General features: G+C 33.5%; 1 protein-coding gene across 1 annotated transcript; it reads left to right on the top strand.

Moving 5' to 3' along the window:
* Nucleotides 1-5,809: 5,809 nt before the first annotated feature.
* On the top strand, nt 5,810-19,603 carry LOC129940852 (uncharacterized). Its single transcript, XM_056049355.1, has 5 exons — nt 5,810-6,398; nt 18,196-18,328; nt 18,401-18,557; nt 18,614-18,803; nt 19,236-19,603. The coding sequence occupies exons 1-5, from the start codon at nt 6,310-6,312 to the stop codon at nt 19,405-19,407; spliced, it is 741 nt and encodes a 246-aa protein (XP_055905330.1). The 5' UTR covers nt 5,810-6,309; the 3' UTR covers nt 19,408-19,603.
* The last annotated feature ends 247 nt before the right edge of the window (nt 19,604-19,850 follow it).

Here is a 19,850-nt window from a genome sequence, read left to right as displayed (position 1 = left end):
TTTGACACTTTTTTACGTTTGCTCATTTTTACAGTTGGGGAATTCTCATCAGAAGATGATGAATCCCGTAACCGTTTTCGATTTAGCAAAATAATCAAGCGCAGTTAGAAATAACACAAGAGAAATTATTTCGGACTAGTATAACGATGTGCGCGGCTTGGCTAACAAACAAAGACTCGGGATTGGATTTTTTGAAGAACTACTTTCGTTAAGAGACGAAGACTTGGCATATCCTGAGATTTAATGATGTAATCGACCTGCAGCTTGAGTGATTTTATAAATAAAGACGATAGACCTGTTTCCAACATGGTCATGTAGTTTTTCGTACTCGAAGGAAGGTGGAAAATCCGTTTAATGTAAAATCTGAAATCCCGCATAAAAAATTACTGATTCCGATACAGATTCGAAGACCCTGAATTAATTGGAATGCGTAATTTCCTTATTATTAAAGCATTGATTCTATTCTACGTTTATAGCTGTTTTCATATCAACAAGTTTGTCAGTGAGATGTTTTTTCCATGTTGCAGTGCTTAGTAAAGCAAACTCCTAGATATTTGTATTTTTTCACCAACTCTACTCTTTTACCATTATAGTGCCATTGCTCACTTGCACCTGATCACTTTGGATTTACTTATATTTACAACAAGGTTCCACCTTTAAAAATAATCAGCAAGCTTATTTATCACTAGCTGAAGGGATTGCTTTGCATACGCAGGACAATGTCGTCAGCGAAAAGAAGAGCTTTAATGTTAACGCCTGCATACTCGATTTATGCTTGGAATACTTTGACTATATCATCAATGAAGATTGTTAACAAGCTTGGACTGAGTGCACAGCCCTGTCTAAATACTGATTTCGTTTGAAACCATTTCGATAAGCATTGGCCATTCCACATCTTGTAGTACTTTACCGAACTTAAGCGACATTCCTAACTTGAATAGGTTATAAAACAGGGCATTGTGATCCACGGTGTCGAAAGCAGCTTTGAAATCAAAGAAAAATGCAAATAGTTTCTTATTTCTCGATAGAAACGAATCAGCAAATGAACGGAGTACAAAAATGTTATCAACGGTGGAGTATCCCGATCTAAATCCAGCTTGGAACTCACGGAGCAGATTAATAAAATGAATCCATTTATTTAAACGACTGAGCAGAATCAATGTACAAATCTTATATGACGAGTTCAAAAACGAGATTCCTCTGTAGTTTTCCGGAACTTCAGTGCTTCACTTTTGGCCGATCGGGAAAATCAAGGCATCGTTTAACTGATTTGGGATGGTTCCATCCTCTAAGATCTGGTTGAATACTGCTGTTAGAGATACAACAAGATTATCTGTACCATATATACGGGTATACCATCTGCGCTTGCAGCCACTTCTTCATTGGCCTGGGACGTCGTCTTCTCTCCTAAAAGAGGATGACGATACACTCATGCTCTCTCCAATCGCAACTCCACCCTCTAAGACACCCTCGTAGAAAGCCCATACTTAATGGATACTGAGGACGGCCTTAACATGATCCTTTTGAGCGAGGACGAACTCTTGGGTTCAACCTCAAACTCAGAGGATCAGAACAAAACCGTGGTGGAGGTTGATCAGCCTAGTTGTAGCCAAAATGCTGCAGTTAGTACAGATTACACTCCATAACTGCATAAAGGCCTCGGCCTCACTTCTTCTCCGTCTTGCAAGAAACGGGGAAGATATTGTCCTGATCAAAGAAGCATGGATTGTGGGATCCGTTGTTCGAGTACTCAGGACACCTGGGTACTACACTGCTACTACTTGGTAGCATTAATGTATTTTTACTCCATCATTTCACTGGCAAAGATACCACCTTAGCTAGGCTGGAAATAACCAAAGGAAGTTTCTGGCTAGTTTTGGCATATCTTGGCCCTCTCCATGAGAAAACCTTGGAGAAAATCGTCGCTGAAGCGAAAAGGCAAAGGATCCGCCTAATTATTGGGAGCGCTCATCACACGGTATGGGGAAGTATAAATATCAACGACAGAGGTGTCTCTTTTTGATTATATTCTTGGTACTAACCTCTTAGTAAGTAATGACATAATTCTAAAGAGAGTAAAGGAGAACACTCGTTCTCTGATCATGGATATATCCAGTTCAATATCAATGTGGATGGAAACCCGAGCCCGTTACTCCTTACAAAGTTTACTAAAACCTGAACTATCTAGTCCTTCCTCAAATGCTAGTGAACTTGACAACAAATTCAATGACCTCACCTCAGCCATGAACAAATCGCTGAAAATTACTTGTCCACTTATACACATAAGAGGAAAGAGGAAACCACAATGGTGGGCCTCAGAGCTGGACTCGCTCAGGAAAGAATGCAGGAAACTTTACAACCGTCCCAAAGCTGCAAGACTAACCTCTCATTGGGACTCCTACAAAGAATCCCTAAGAATCTACAAGAAGGCACTAAGGAAATCCAAGCGATCTCCTTGGCGATCCTTTTCTGGCACGATAGAGGAAACTTCTGAACATCTAGGTTAAGGAAAATTCATTCAACAAGTCAAGCAGACGGCTCGTCGACAAATTCAACTAATGAATCGCTGAACTTACTATTGGAAACTCACTTTCCTGGTAGTTCTCTTACCGAAACTTGCAACAGTTATATACGTTCACGTCCCAATACAACATACCCTCAAGGTCTGATCACATGGGCCAAGCTACAATGGGCTCTCAATAGCTTCAAACCATTTAAATCTGCAGGAGCTGATGGAATAACACCAGCTTAGCTACAAAAGACTTCTGACATAATTGCACCAATCCTTGGGGAAATTTTTACCAGCTGTCTTTACCTGTTCCATGTTCCCTCGACATGTACTGAATTTAAAGTTGTTTTTATACCCAAAACAGGTAAATGCTCGTAAGTCAATCCTAAAGATCTACGACCTATAAGTCTATCATCATTCCTTCTTACGACCTTGGAAAGATTGATTGATATCCATTTAAGAGCAAGTATTGATACAAGACTTCTGTCTTCGTCTTAACATACCTACTGTAAAGGTAAATCGGTGGAAACAGCGTTACACACTTAAGTACGCACCGTCGTATATTCGCTCCACCATAAAGAGTTCACTATGGTTGCTTTCCTTGACATCAAAGGTGCCTTCAACAACTTGGACACATCTGCCCTGCCCATCTCCGTTCGGGAGTTAATTCATTTAATGCTTACTAGCAGAATAGTTAATTCAAAACTGGGCAACTCTTCTGGCCGCCGATTCGTTAGTAGAGGGACACCGCAAGGTGGTGTTCTATTTCCTCAACTCTGGAACCTAGTGGTGAATGAAATCCTAACTAGTCTGGATGCGGAGGGTTTCAAAGTGATAGCCTATGCGGATGACGTTGCTATAGCAGTTTCAGGAAAGAATCTTAACATCCTAAAAGAACTTTTACAAAATGCCTTGGATAGACTAATACTTTGGGCTGATCAGTGTGGTCTGGGTGTTAACCCACACAAAACCGATCTGGTCTTATTTTCGAGGAGATACAAAATTCCATTTGTCAACCCTCCCTATATTAAAGGAATCCAATTAAAATTCTCAGACGAGTCTAAATACCTGGGTCTTGTCTTCGATAAAAAACTAAATTGGAAACGCAACGTACAGGAAAGAGTCAAAAAAGCTGCTGTAGCTCTCTTTTCTGCAAAAAAGCTTTCGGTAATAAATGGGGCTTACAACCCAGAATCACGCATCGGCTATACACATCAGTAATCAAACCGATTTCAATGTACGGTGTGGCAGTATGTTGGACCGTATTTTCTCTACAAAATCTATAACATTCCGTAACTGTCGATCATCTCTAATGGAGATGGCACAACAGTTTAATATTCACCTTTGCGACATTGAGACATTCCAGATAACTGTAAGGCAGATGAACTCGCCAGGAACGGTACAATACAGCCCATCCTACCACGTTTGCACGTACTGGATACTGGAGAAAGCCTCAAGATTCATGTGGTATCACAATGGGCCATTAAACTGGCCTAATGTGTGTCCGTTTTCATCTTCGACAGCCCCTATAACCTAACCTTACCTATGCATATTTGTATTGTACACAAAAATTGAAACGTCATTACATTAGCCTTACTGTTTTAATGTTAAATTTTGTAAAATTTGAATTGGAAGCCGTTGTAAAATTTTGACATTTCTAGACATTTCAAAGTCTCTAGATTTTATATCGATGTTTTTAAGAAAATGTACACTGGATGTGGCCACACATTTTTTAACGGATGTTTTCTCTTTATAGGTGGTAGAAATGTTTTACCCAAAAAATTGAATAGGTACGTATTTCGCTTCGGGTTTTCAGACCCATGGCAAAACATGGAGATGCTGGGAGAAGATACAACGTCGAACGGCTAAAATCGCAAGAGATCGCCAAATACTTCTCCGACCGAAATATGTAAAAGTAACCTATATCGAAGTTCTCTGCCACCAACGCAATGTGTCAAGAACCAACAGCAACATTGCTAAGATGCATTTAGAGAAGCCGTCTCTGACGTTCTGGGTTTCAAGTAGCCACCAAAGAAACGACGAAAGGGGGCATTGCTGTTGCATAGAAGAACGAGAGCTGCTTACGAACTCTATGAGCAGAAGAGAAGAGAGGAATGCCGACTTCTTAGAAGGAAAAAGAGAAAGCTTGAGAAGCATGAGCTCGAAGATGTTGAGAGGTTTAAAAGCAGGAATGAAGTTCGAAAGTTAGTTAAAGGTAAAACAAAATTCACAAGTACATAAACCTCGAAGAACCACTTTCTTAAGGCTGTATAACAGCGACGACGAACCGAATTCGGCTGTCAGGAAGTATGATCAATTTAATATAGACGACGAAATCCAACAATCCCGTCATTCTCACTTAAGCGAAGTAAAGACTGCTTAAGCTGAAGTCTAACAAAGCCTATATAGAGACGGCTTGAATGACGAGCTTTTCAAAGCATCTGTAGATGATTTGGTTAAGAGCATGCACCAACTTATCTGTAAGATATGGTCGGAAGAAATCAAGCCCGATAAATGGAACCTCAGTATTGTTAGAACGATACTGGAAAAAAGTGATCCTCTAAGTTGCACCAACTATAGGGGAATCAGTCTGCTATCATCAGGGTAGAGCGCATGAAAACCAATGTTCTGGTCCAGAAAGCCTTCGAATCAACGCCCACAGGAAAGAACATAGATCGTTTGACATGCACAAGTAAAAAGTGACCTCACCCATTTTTATTGGGTAAGTCCCTAATCCACACCTAGTATCACCACCTTGAGTTAGTAAGTATTTAAGTCCTACCAACAATTTACTATCCTTGCGTACTTTTCAAAGTTCTCTTTTTTATTTATCCTTGATCAGCTATAAATGCCAATTAAACACGTAATTTGTTTTGCACATTATTTAAATTACATATTATTATTGCACCTTGCAGACTATTATGTCGTACAAATTATATAATTAAAGCCCCCCAAGAAAACCTTACACAACACACATCTTTCAAAGATTATGAAAATAATGATGTTAGAAATAATAATTGTCTCCATAGAAAACGAAAAAAAAGTGCCATATGTACCCACAAGTAAATGTCAAATTGAAAGTAAATTTGTCACTTTTAATTTCAATAACTCAAGTCTTAGGAAAATGCGTAACTATTTGACGAAAAATAAATAATAATTTTCCATGTAGTACGCAATCAGGAGAATTATTCGACTGGGTGATTTTTATAAACGTTGTCGTCGGTATAGTAGTCGCTCGTCTCGTGGAATCAAAAGACGATGACGATGACGCCGAGTCCGCGTCGCCGCCATACCACCAACGCTACTTAAATTTTTGTCATCCGTCATAATAATCGTTACGTTTTGAAAGTACTTTTAATATTTTTCTTCCATTTCCAAATTTGTTTTACTTTATTTTTTTTTGCTGGGGGAGTTACACATGCTTGGTTCTGTTAAGAGCGCACTTCTTAGTGCCATCTCTTGCCTATCAAAAGTATAACTATAAGCCTACAACGATGACGACAGATATCCTAAGCCGAGTGCCTACACATGTTAAGTAATTGCGTGCAGTTTGTAGATTTTACCAGTAATTTACTTAAATAATCGGTTTATGGAAGACAAAATAAACCACGGTACAGTGACCTGACGACAATGCAGACGACTTTTGAGTAGACTATAAAACTGAAACTTCTTCTATAACTATCGTCAGTCGTTTGTTAGCAATAGGATTTGTGGATATACCTTCTAGTGAACTCTTAATAAGTTATAAGAAAATAAGGATACTTCGTACGGAAAGGATTTTAGTAACTACAGAAACAAAAATGGATACAAAAAGGATTATTTGTGCGATTGTTGTGATATTGGCAATGCTTGGACTTACTCAAGCCGGAGCTAAATACGAAGGTCCAAAGTGAGTTTTGTTCGTTAAAAAATCAAAAAAAAAATAAACAATGACAATCTTAAATTCTGAAGAATGATTTAAAAGACTGTGTATATTGTAACAATGTTCAAAATTGTTCTTTAAACTTTCAAGTCCTAAAATTGTAAACTTTTTTAACGCCTTGTGTTTGTTTCTTAATCTTGAAAAAAGAACATTTTTGGAGAAAACTTTGCTTTAAAAATCATAATTGCAACTGAAAGTTCTTCGATCGAAAATTTAGTAGTTTAATAATTTGACGTGAATTTTTTGTAAATTAATTGTGACAATTTTAAATTCGCTGTGCAATGTTTTCTATGTTATTTTATCTTTTTGGTACATGGATCTCAACTTGACAAATTATCCCCTTAAAATCTGAACAAACTTTTTAGTTTATTTAGTTTTAGTTTAGTTTTATTCCATTCAAAATATTAATACTGTTCACAATTTTCCTTGTAAGTTTTTTTTGCGTCTTTAAATGGTTTGGCCGATGGCCGTCTTCCAAACTGACATTAATAGAAGGTTTTCAAAAATTTAATTTAACAATTTTGAAAAAAAAAATGTATGCATTAAAAACATTCATTGATTATACATGTTCTGTATTATAAAACACTTAAACAATATTGGTATAAGACTTCCCATCCTCATTCTCTATTCATCAATTTTGTGGTTTCCGCTAAATTGAGTACATCAATTCCAAAGTATCTATTGCGGAATTCTTCAGAATTGGACAAACTCCCTAAAAATGAAACACGTCTTTACGTTCTCTACGGTTGCATAGATCACACCATAGAGGAAGTTCTGGAAAGTGAGGAATAAAGTTTAAGCTGAGGAGTTTACCTCTGACTTTGAAGATTGTTCTGATTTTGCGTATGGTGTAAATGGCCAAGAAAAAGGTCTGTTTTTTATGATTCCGCTTCCTCAGTTAAATGATCGTAAATTTTGTTTCCGATTTTCATCAAAAAATCATCAAATTTCGAACTAAGCGAAGAACGGTAATTTTCACTTGATATTGAAAAAGTTGTTGAGCAATCGTTCGCCATTTTGTACCACTCACCTACGTATGCTCCTCTCGAAGTAATAATGTGACTTAGCATAAGTCTCGGAATCTTGTTTACTCCCATCTCCATAATTCTTGCCACATAATTAAAGTGTAATTTGAGAGCATCCAAGAAAAAGGGGCCTGTTCCAGTTTCTAGTTGGGTGTCGTACTCGGAAGCCTTAAGGTGATTTTGATGAAAAAACGGAGTAACTTTTCCACCGCAACGAACGACTATTACCCCACACTTGCGTTCGAAAAAATTTGGATTTAGCAATATGCGAAACGTCATTTCTCAAATAACAGCTTCTCCACACTTTACACATTGCACGCTTAGCTTCCGCTACTTTTGCTCGGATGTTTTTATCAAGATTCAGGTTCGAGGAAATCGATACACCCAGATACTTGTACTCCTTAACTATTTCTACGACTTCTACTTGAAAATTCCATTTTTCGATTCTAGAGTATCTCCCTCCACCTCTTCTAAATATCATTATTTTGGACTTTGATAAAATAGCTGATAGGTTCCAGACTTTGCAATAGCACTGAAGTCTTTTCGTTATCAGCTGCATTCCGTCTATAGATTCGGCCAGGATGACTATATTGTCAACAAACATGAGACCAGGAATGGATTTTCCAATAAGTACTATACCGCCTCTCACTGAGTTCGTTATATCGTTTATGTATAGATTGAACAGTAGCGCGCTTAAAACGCATCCTTGCTTGACTCCCATTGAGGTCTGAAACTTATCGGAATGTTGTTTTCCATCCCACGCTCGTACCACGTTTTCTGTATACATTGCTCTGATGACCGCTATTATTTTTGAAGAGATTCCATAATTGTAGAGCTTGTAGAAGAGAGCTTCCCTAGAGATGGAGTCGAATGCTGCCCGAAAGTCGACGAAAATGGCATACGGCTTTTTGCCATTCTTCTTGTAGATTTCGGTTGTATGGGCTTAGAAAATATTTGATCGATTCTTGAGTGATTTTTTCTGAAAATGTCATTGCTAAAAAAACTGTTTAATTTAGATGAGTTATTGAAAAAATTAAATTCACTTTTCCATCACAAATTTAACATCAAAATTTTTAACAGTCTTAAATGAGTAGAAAACATAAACAAAAAGAAGCTGGTGTGCGACCCACACTGATAACTTCCCATCCCTTGATAGATATTAAGAGCCGAACATCAAATTTTACAGAATTTGCGTAAAACAATATTTTCTGTGAATTAAAAAAGTTTGAAGACAATATTTTTAATTTTTGAAAAGCTATTTGAGTAGAAAGTAAATTTTTACCAAGTTTTAGTATTGTTTTTTTAGGCTTATATTTTTTGTAAAAATTCTGTCGATTAGATTTTTTTCAAAATTTTACTGAATATTGACAAAAATATTTTTTAAAATATGGAAGTAGTTTAAAGCCAATATCTCAAGGTTTTGAAAAGATATTCGAGTCGAAAATCAGTTTTTAACGACTTTTGTAAAATTTTCTTTTAAGTTTTTATTTTTTGTACAAAAACTGTCATTTCGATTATTCTCAAAATTTTTCACAATGTTGAAAACAATATTTCTTATAAGCTAAAATTCTTTGGAAGCCATAATCTCAAATTTTTAAAAAGATATTTGAGTCGAAATTCAATTTTTACTAACTTTGATCATTGGTTTTTTAGGTTTTTATTTTTATAAAAAAAACTGTCAATTAGATTTTTCTCAAAATTTTACGAGATGTTAAAAACTTTACTTTTCGTAGCAAAAAATTGTTTTGGAGATAAATCATTTTGTATTTGTAAAATTTTCAAGTTTGGCAAATTTTTTTTTTCAGTTTTTTTGGTTTATAAAACTTGTTTGGTATCACGTTACAATTTATTGTATACAATTTAATTCAGGTCTCTATCGTTTTGGTTCGTAAGATATTTAGGGTTAACACAAATTTTCACCTTTTTTTCAAACTGCTATAGTAAAAAAAAAACCCGACGCAATTTTCTTGAGAGCCCTTTCTGCATCTTTCTGTCTTATTATCTTTATAACAACATTTTTTTTGAAGTCGATATCTCTTCTGGTTCTTGAAATATATACTACGAAAAAAACGTAGCGAACGTATAGATACCTAAGTACACACGCACACACAGACTTCTTTCTAAAAATTTTTAATTTCGACCCTAGGGACCTTGAAACGTAGAAACCCATTACAATAACTTCCTATGGGAAGTTAATAAAATTGAATGATTGGGTTAACTTAAGTGAAATTTATAAACCATAACAAATTCAATATAAATAAAAACATTTTTATTGATTTTTGGAGATGTGTTTTTCAAGTTGACATTCATGTAGAAAAATGCTAAAAACATCGAAAACATTGCACGACAAGTTATCATTTATTTATTTTATTTGCTGATTTAGGAAATATATAAGAGGAAATAAATTTTTCGTTCTGAAATGTTGGTGCGATTGATATTGCATTTCTATCTCGATGGCTGTGTTCGTTAAGTATTATGTATGTGTTTTCCATCGAAGAAAAAAATCAATCTGTTACTGTTGATATTATTTTTGTTTTGTTAATGAAAATAGACTAACTGGGCTTATTTTGCAAGAGAAAACATTATAAAAGATAATTAAATTTTGCTCCACCAAAGGTTGCACTTAGGTGCACTTATGATGAGCCACTGATCGTAGTTTGACGCTTGCTATAAGCTTACTACTTTCTGAAATTCTGAAGTGTAAAAAAAAGGTTTATCTCAGTTAAGATTAAATAAATCTTTTTAATGTTTCCACCGCACAAGAAGATTTAAAAATGATTAAGTATGACAGTACTTTCTAAAATGCAAATGGTTTTTTGATGTTTTCGATGTGTGAAGTGCAAGGAAGATAGTTTGATTCGTGTTAAACAATGAAGAACTGATTAGTTTAGCACCATATAAGAATATGCTACCTACTCCCTGCCCATTTTTTTTTTTTGTAATTTGATTAAAACAAAACAATTTTTTTTGTACACAAAATGCAAGTACAAAGACCATAACGCATTATCTGTAAAACAAACTTCTCCACACAGGTTTTTCTTCTCAAATTTCTACTCGACTCCAATCTCCGAAAAGAGAAATAAGAATTAAGGTGTATAAAGAATTGAGGCGATATTCAAGCTCTCTTCAACACCTCATGTTAATGTATTAGTCTACGAACAAACCCCCTCCTAGAAGCAATTTTTAAATGAACTTTTTTTATACAATCTCAATTTCCAGATGTTTTCTTACCATTTCTTCTTGAAAATTGTCAATTTTTTAGTTTTATTTAGTTTTTTTGTTATCTGGATTAATTTTAACATTTGATTTTCACAAAACTTTCTCTATTTAAAACGCATTATTTGTAGGTTTAGCTGAAATCAAGAAACAAATTTAAAGAAAATATATTTAAAACTTTTTATTGAAAAAAAATATGAATTACCTATTTTTAAAGTGAAAAGTATCGTTAATCATTAAATCTAAATTGAGCGTGAAAAGAGCAATATTTTGTTCCTGAAAGTGCAATTAATCAATGTCAAACGTCCATAAAATTATAAATAATTGGTCTACTTTAACTTTAGAATTCTCATATTTTTTTTAAATAAATACTATTTTCAAACTGTACCTATACTTTATATACGTTCGAAAGACATTAAGTGCACCATCAGCGTATTATTTAATATTCAATAGTAAAATTTTAAAACTTTTCATTTGGTTTTATTTTAGGAACAAAACAATAATAAACAATTAATCTTATTATATTTTTAAACATAATTTATATGTTTGTACGTAGATAGGTATTAATATCGTCATGCATCTTTGGAAGATAAAACAATGAAAAATATTAAAAACTTTAAATAGCTTCACACACGTCTGCATACAAAGATTTTAAAGTAATTTTAGAAACTTAATAAGCCAAAAAAATGATATCTCTTTACCGATAAAGTTTTAAACACAAAATGGCTTCTTTAGGTTTAACAGCCTTATTAATAAAAAATGTTTATTCCTTTTTTTCACAGTCTTACCAAATTACGAAGTAAGAATTAAGGCAAGGATTGGAATATTGTCCGTCCAATAATTATAACAAACAATTTAAGATAAATCGTTTATTAATATTATCCAAATCTAAATTCAAAACAAAAACAAATCTTTGGTGTTACTAATTAAATAATTTAGCAGATATTTTGTTTTTGTAACATTCTGCAATTAGGCGCTAGTTATAGCTATCATTGGTTTTCATCATTGAAAACAAAAGTTGGAATTTTTTGGCAGGTCGTTTATAGCTAGAATTAAAAATGTCTGTCATTGAAAAAAAATTCCTGATTGGAATCCACCGACAAATTTTTACTGACAGAAATCTGTCATTGGAAATGTGTGAAATTGAGGCACAACTCAGTATCAGCTATTCAAAAAAATGAATTTCCGTCCGGAAAATAAAAATATACATACATTTTTATAGAAAAATAAATGCGCAATTATACTTTTTTCATCAAAAAAATGCTTTGTGTGATTTCCAATCGATCAGTATATAATTTTCATTTCTTATCAACGGGAAACATTGTCAAATATCGGTTGAAAATGTTTTCGGATCGATTTCAATGATAGCTATATCTGGCGCCTTAGTCCAAGGAATGCGATTTAACTCTTCGCTATTCCGTGTTCATTGATTGACATAGCTTTCAATATCTTGCTTAATGCATATGACTTCTGAATTCCTGACATTTCAAATTAATAAGTTTCTTTCCTAGAATGAAGTTAAGGTTTTGCTTTGTTTTTTAATTTCAAAATTGCTTAGTCGCTACTAATTTGCTAAATATTAAGAAAAGAAATTTTTGTTAGTAACTAAATAAGTAAAAAACATAAATTCCTACACACATTTAATAAATAAATGTCCGGAATTTTGAAATCCATTAAATTAATATGAGGTTTGACTGATAAATAGAACTTTTGCACTTTGCACAGAAAGTTATTGTTATCAAACCCATTTGTCGAATTGAAAATTTTGACATTATTTAACGTTTCAAGGTCCCTAGAATATAAATCAAAGATTTCTAGAGAGGTGAATTTGTGCGCGTGTTAACGTTCGTTAGGTAAGCTTTTTTCGTCGTAAATATCTTAAGAACCAGTAGTATCGACTTCAACCAAAAAAACTTAGTTATACAGAAGCAGAAAGATGCGAAAGGGCTCTCAAAAAATTTAGTGGGTGTTTTTTTCATAATATCAGTTTTCGAAAGAGTGGAATTTTGTCAACTCAAAATATTTCACAAATAAATAAATAGTGTGACGTGCTACCGAACTAATATAATTTAAAAAAAGAGGTTGGTATGCGACCCACACTGATAACTTCCCATCCCGTCTGTCGATTTGTCTTGCTTAAAAGGTTTGTAGGTTTTCGTGTTGTGTGAAAAAAGTTGTCAGTTGAATTATTCTTACAAATTTTAAAGTTACCAACAATATTTTTCGTATAAAGAAATAGTTTAGTTTGAAAATCTAGTTCTGTTGAATAGATTTTTAGTCGAAAACAAATTTTTACCAATTTTAGTAGCATTTCTTAAATTTTCACAAGTTGGATGAATGAAAATAATTTGAGAGGTATCAAGAACCGAACATCAATTTAAAAACTACTGAGTTTTGAAAACAATATTTTCTGTGAAATAAAAAAAACTTTGAAGACAACAAGCATATTTTTACCAAGTTTAAACAAATTTTTTTTGTTAGGTTTTTATTTTTGTAAAAAAATATGTAAATTAGATTTTCCTCAAAATTTCACTGAGTGTTGACAACAATATTTTTTAAAAGATAAAAGTAGGTAGTTTAAAACCAATATCTCAAAGTTTGGAAGAGATATTTCAGTCGAAAATGTATTTTTACCAACTTTCATTAATTTTTAATAGATTTTTATTTAAAAAAACTTTCAATTCGATTTTTCTCAAATTTCGTAGAAATGTTGAAAACAATACTTCGTTTAAGTTAAAATAAGCTGGAAGCTATAATTTAAAATTTTTGAAAAGATATTTGAGTCGAAAATCAATTTGAACCAACTTTTGTTAAATTTTCTTTTAAGTTTTTATTTTTTGTAAACAAAACTGTCGATCCGATTTTTTGCAAAATTCTAATTTTTCGTTGCGCAAAATTGTTTTGGAGATGAAATCGTTTTGATTCGTAAAATTTTCGAGGCGACAAATTTTTATTTTCGTTTTTTTGATTTATAATTTCATAATATGGATTTTTTTCAAAAAATATACTTGTTTGGTATCACGTTACAATTCATTTTATAATATTTAATTTAAGTATCTAGCAGATTTGGTTCGTAAGATATTTAGGGTTTTTTTTAAACTGTTATGGTAAAATAACCACCTACACAATTTTGTTGAGAGCCATTTCTGCATCTTTCTACATTATTATCTGTATAACAAAATTTATTTGAAGTCGATATATCTTCTGGTTCTTGAGCTATGGACGACGAAAAAACGTCGCGAACGTACGTACACACGCACGCACAGAGATCTTTCTAAAAATCTTTTATTTCGACTGTAGGGACCTTAAAGTGGAGTCAAAATTTTCAATTTTACAAATCGTTAAAAATATAATTTTCAACTCGAATATTTTTTAAGAACATTAAATGATTTTATTTCCAAAATAATTGTATGCAACGAAAAACAACGTTTTTTACATCTGTTAAGTTTTTTTTCACAAAAAATAAAAACGTTACTAAAAGTTTTCAAATATTAATTTTGGACTTTTTAAAAATTAAAGAAATTAGATCAAAGAAAGGGAAAGATTAAATTGTTAATTTTCTTACAAACATATACAAAAATTACTAAAACTTGGTACAACTTGATTTTGGGCTCAAATACCTTTTCAAAAAATTTGAACTTTGGCTTTGAACCAACAGTTAGTTTGTTCATAAAACCTAAAATCTATAAAAAAAAAAGTAGGCGAAATTATTGAAAATGTATGTTTGATTCTCGATATCTAGCGAATAAATAGCAAAATTATTTATCTCACACAAAATATTGTTTTGAATATTTTATTAAAGTCTAAAGCAAGACAAGTCGACAGACGGGATGGGAAGTTATCAGTATGGATCGCATCATAGCCTCTTTTTCTTTTTAACTTGTATGAGGACAAAATTGATATTTTATTATCCGTACAGCAAAATGGGTATTACATATTTGGGGACGTAGAAGACCTACAAAAATCAAGAAATGTCAAAATTCAATTCCAAGATATTGAGGAGATTTAAGTACATATTATTAAGATCTCCGAAATTTGTCAGAAATGTTAGAGGAACACTTAAAATGCAAAAGATTGAAACTATTGAGTATGATATTTAACTATACATATTTGTTTTGAGTCTTCTGATTTTAAATCTTATTTATCTTTTTTTTTATAAAATTAGAACTTACTTAATTTTTCTAACTACATTTTTTATATAATTTTTCGAACTAATTTTTCTCCAAGTGACAAGTTTCAGAGACTAGACAAGACTAATCGAAGGTTTGCTCAATAATGACGAAATTATTATTAAATTTATCCCTTTTCAATTGATTAACATTGAATGAAGTTGAATTTAAAATTTAAAACAGCTTTTATTTAAAGAAGTAATTTTTGTAGAAATAATTTTTAAACAATGAATTTTAACAATAATTAAATTTACAAATATATTTAATTTCTCTCATGGAAAGCGAAAAAAAGAAGATATCATCTTGTTGACAGTTTTAATAAACAAAAATTATTCAAGAAAAATTATAAAGAAAATATCGGCCAAGTGGCCCGCAAGTTCATCGGCCGACCTTCATCCGATTGTCCAAATTTTCGATGACTTTGAGACAAAATTAAGGTTATGTCACAGATAATAGAGTTACTATAGTATCTGTGGTTATATGTTGTTAAAGTGCCGAATTATCTCATCCTTTAGCTCTTGAATTGTTGCTGGTTTATGAAATTCAAATAACTTCTAAGAAAAAAGTCCAACAGTGTCAAATCATATGGTATAATTGACATCGCTACCATGTGATGTAACTCGGCCATTAAATTTGTCGCGCAAGAGTTATTGTTTCGCTAGCTGTGTAGCAAGTGCCACCGTCCTGTTGAAATCACATATCGTCCACATCCATATCTTCTAATTCAGGTCCCTAAAAGTGCGTTAATATCTCACAAAAGCAGTGACCGGCATCTGACTGGAAGTAATGTCCAGTCACTCTTTGTGGCTGCATTGGTTTTTCGACAACTAATCTTGGATTATCATTCGGCCAAATACGGCAATTCTGCTTATTGACGAATTCTCTGAGGTGAAAATGAGAAAATGATTTTCTCGGAAATTGATCATCCGCTGTTGCCATTTCTTGCCACCTTTCTTACAATTGGTGGCGTTTGAAATGGTCAAGAGGCTTTAGTTCTTAAATCAATTACACCTTTACCCTGGTTACAAGAGGATATCGAGGAATCGAATCGAATTGAGATTTCGATCCAGGTATATGGTGGCAATGAATCGAGAAATCTAATTCAAATAGAATCGAAATGACATTTGGGTTTTATTTGTGTGCGTACTGCTACGTGAATAAATTTTATAACAATAATGATCTCAACACAAAGACGCGTGCCAAATTAAATTCAGTTGAGAACAAACAAAAGAGAAAAAAATGGGAATTTATCGCACGCATACAAGCAAAACCTCACACACCAATTACTAGATTCACCGATTCAGGTTTACAAACAAATTTTCAATTCGATTCACCTCTTTCAGTGGGATTGGTTCGAGTAATCCTATTTCGATCCGATCCAGGTCTATACGGCGCTAAATCCTAATTCAATTCGGATTCAATTCTCCTTGTAAACGCGGCACTTGTAAGCGTGTAAATACAAGTCCTTATGCAAAATAAGTTTTTATTTACTTTATTTTATTAAAAAAATATACTTTTTTAAGACCGAGAGCTCTTTATTCATTCAATTCAAAATTACAACTGAAACTGACTCTTAGAAACTAAATTTACCTAAAGCTAACTTAACCTATGGGAGCCGCCAGCATCGTAGGTACGTGATGGACATGGAATGCGCTTGGTGTCATCCTTTGCTTCCAGACATGTAGTTAGCATTTTGACACCTTGCGCATGTGGAACTGTGGGAATGATTATTTGGAATCGTGGGAATGGTTGTTTGTGATTATAGGAAAATATTTGTTGCCTTAACTTGCACAATGTTCATCAGCAACGAGCGTGAGATTGTTGGACACGACGCACGACGAGTTGAGATGAACGACTCTTAAGCCACACATCTCCTACAGATCCAGCTTTCTCTTATTTTTGCACGATTGGACGTACATTCGGACAATTAAATTCACCAAAAAAATCAAGAAGTAAACGATATGCATTTTGATTTGAACGTCCATTTTTATAAAAAGCCTTAAGGCGTTGCTTGATTGAGTATCTTTCAAGGTTTCAATTGAGTTAGTATGAAATTGAGAAATGTCAAATAGAATGCAGAAAAACAGAATTTGACGTTTAGGTGTAGTTCACATTCAATATTTAACCACCCTTTGCGTATGTCCTCTTAAAAAATAGCATTGTATGTAAAATCTATTGTGCACTCAAGGAACATGATATCTTAGTACACTGAAGGGTGTGATGGTGGCGTTGGCAATTTTTCTCCATACTGAACTCTACAAGAATATGTTCCTTGACCGCTGCCTAGGTGTCACTTTAATCGTTCCTCTCCATGAGAGAACTATACACCTTTAACGCAATGGAAAAAGTCAAGTGGTAAAGAGTGGGATTAAACACAGACTTTTGATGTGACAGAGCCTTTCGTTTTTTTTTATCACGTCACGAACACAATGGCTGCGTTCAATGTTGGATAGGGTATCTTGGATAATTGGATTTTTAGATACCTTGTTGAATGAATTGGATAGCTGTATTGAGATAGGTGTCAAAAAATAAAAACAACTTTCACCTGTTCACAAAAAGCAGAGAAACATTTAAGCTTCGAAGTCAAAATTGTTAAAATAGATCATAATTACCTTCTCAAACTAGGAGTAAAATAGCTTCTTCATTGTCAATTATGTACAGAAAATCCTCAAATACAACTTCAACTAACACTTTGTATCTTTTTGTTTACCAAAAAATACAAAAACCTAAAATCAATTTTCAAGCTTCTTGATTCAACCATGTGTTGAATCAGCTGTTCTGTCAGATACCTACATACATACCCCAGAAACTCTTGGATATATTTGGATTAATTTCTCGGCATCTCAGCTGTTTTTGATCAGCTGTTATTTTACACGTTAAACACAAACAAAAAGGTATCCGGATACCCTATCTGTCTGAGATTGAACGCAGCCTTTGAGTTAGTCTGAAATTGATAAATGTCAAATAGAATGCAGAAAAAAAGAATTTCACGTTTAGTTGTGGCTCACATTCAACATTTAACCACCCTTTACATATGCCCCTATTAAAAATCGGTTTTTCTATAAAATCTATTGTGCACTCAAGGAACATGATATCTTAGTACACTAAAGGGTGTGATGATGGCGCTGGTAATTTGTCTCCATACTGAACTCTACAAGAATATGTTCCTTGACCGCTGCCTTGTTGTCATTCAGTCGTCCCTCTCCATGAGAGAACTATACAATTTTTACACAATGGAAAAAGTCATGTGGTATAGGGTGGGATTAAATGCAGGCTTTTGATGTGACAGTCACCTTCGTTCTTTTTATCACGTCACAAATAAATACAATAATTATTTCTTTTATTTTTTGACAGCTCCTATAATGACAATACCCAGTGGCGTCGACAGTACTTTAACGAAAAGAAAAACGATTCAGTGGCCGAAAGTACTGCCAATAAGGATAGACTTGAAAGACTTGGATATACAACCGGATATGGTCACCTAAATGTAAATAATGGAGACTTGACAAATTAATTACTTTTATTTAATTGTTCGCTAAACAAAAATTAATATATTCAGGGATATTCTGGTACTGGTATCTCTGCTTACAATCCCATTAAACTTGATCTTGGCGGGGTTGTTCTAGGAACTCTGGTTGGCATCGGTGCTATTCTTATAATTCCTAAAATATTATCAGCATTCCACGGAGGCTACGGAAGCTATGCAAGAAGTACGGGTATCTCATCAATCTTAGTGTTTGTTTTCACTTAATGACAGACATTTTTACTGTAGGTGAAGCTGAGGGTGATCTTTCTGGCCTTGCTAACATGATGAATAAGATTGATGATATTCTTGGCCAAAACAATATCGACTCTACAAGTTGCATGCAACGCGCTGTTTGTTCCTACGTTCGGTCAACTGAAAATAACATGAAAGCTGGATCAGATGATCAAATCGATCATATAATTCACACATTGTCGGAGTAAGTTAACGTTGTTTTGTCTTCTTTTATTTTCTGATGGAAACTCGGGCAACAAGTTTGGCAATAAGTCTAAATGATCGGTCATTTCCTGTGTTCGATAAGACCAAAAATAGCTGCAGACTCAGAATCAGAATTAGAATCACCTTTTGTTTACCTGAGAGAGCGAGAGTTCAGGCGGCAATAAAAATACCAACGCCTTACACTAAACACTATAAACGAACGGCACCAGCACATTTTCGATTAATTGATCATAATGCTATTTTGGGTTTCCCTCGGATTTCAAATCGAATTGATTGGGGCAAATATATTTGTTGCCTTATCGTGTCGTGGAACACGCCAACTTTTGCACTACATACTATTTGTTTTGTTTCTAAAAATAGATTTAATGGATACTATTTATAAGAATTAACACGTCTTATTGTTTATTTCTAGAAATTCATTGGTGGATTATCTGTTAGATGGCACTGCTATTAAGGAAGCCCTTGAAAATGGTAGAAAGATCAACGGAAAGGAATGTGAGCTGATCTATTCATCATGCCCGGTGGACAGTAAAACAGCTATGAATGTTGTTACAACGCTTTTGCCAAAAACACCTAAGAATTAATTGAAAAGTCATCAACAAACGATTTTGTTTATTTGGTTTCTTTTTAATTAATTGAGGTGGTTAAATTTTTGGGGGACGATGATGATGTGTCATTCAACAGATTTTTAAAAATATTTTCTGATGTTTTTGTTCTTTTTATTTTGTTGGTTTGACAATAAAGTAGAATTATCTTTGACTAGTTCAAAGTTGAGTTATAAGAATTATTTGAATATTGAAAATATGGAGTTCATACGTTTAACTTAAAAATATCGAAAAGCATATCTCCAAAGTCTAAGTCCATTTTGAGAGTAAAAAGTTGAAATTTAATAAAATGCACAGGTGCAGATGTCAAATGTAAGAACAAAATTTCTAGAATCTGCTGGCCTGTCAAAAAAGGCCTCCCAACTAAGACTTCAATTTTATTGAAAAATAAATTCTTAGGTTAAAAAAAAGAAGCATCCTAC

Source organism: Eupeodes corollae, chromosome 1, assembly GCF_945859685.1.
Source record: "Eupeodes corollae chromosome 1, idEupCoro1.1, whole genome shotgun sequence".
NCBI lineage: Eukaryota > Metazoa > Arthropoda > Insecta > Diptera > Syrphidae > Eupeodes > Eupeodes corollae.
The sequence above is the reverse complement of the archived record's forward strand: the minus strand, read 5'-3'. Positions and strand labels throughout refer to the sequence as shown.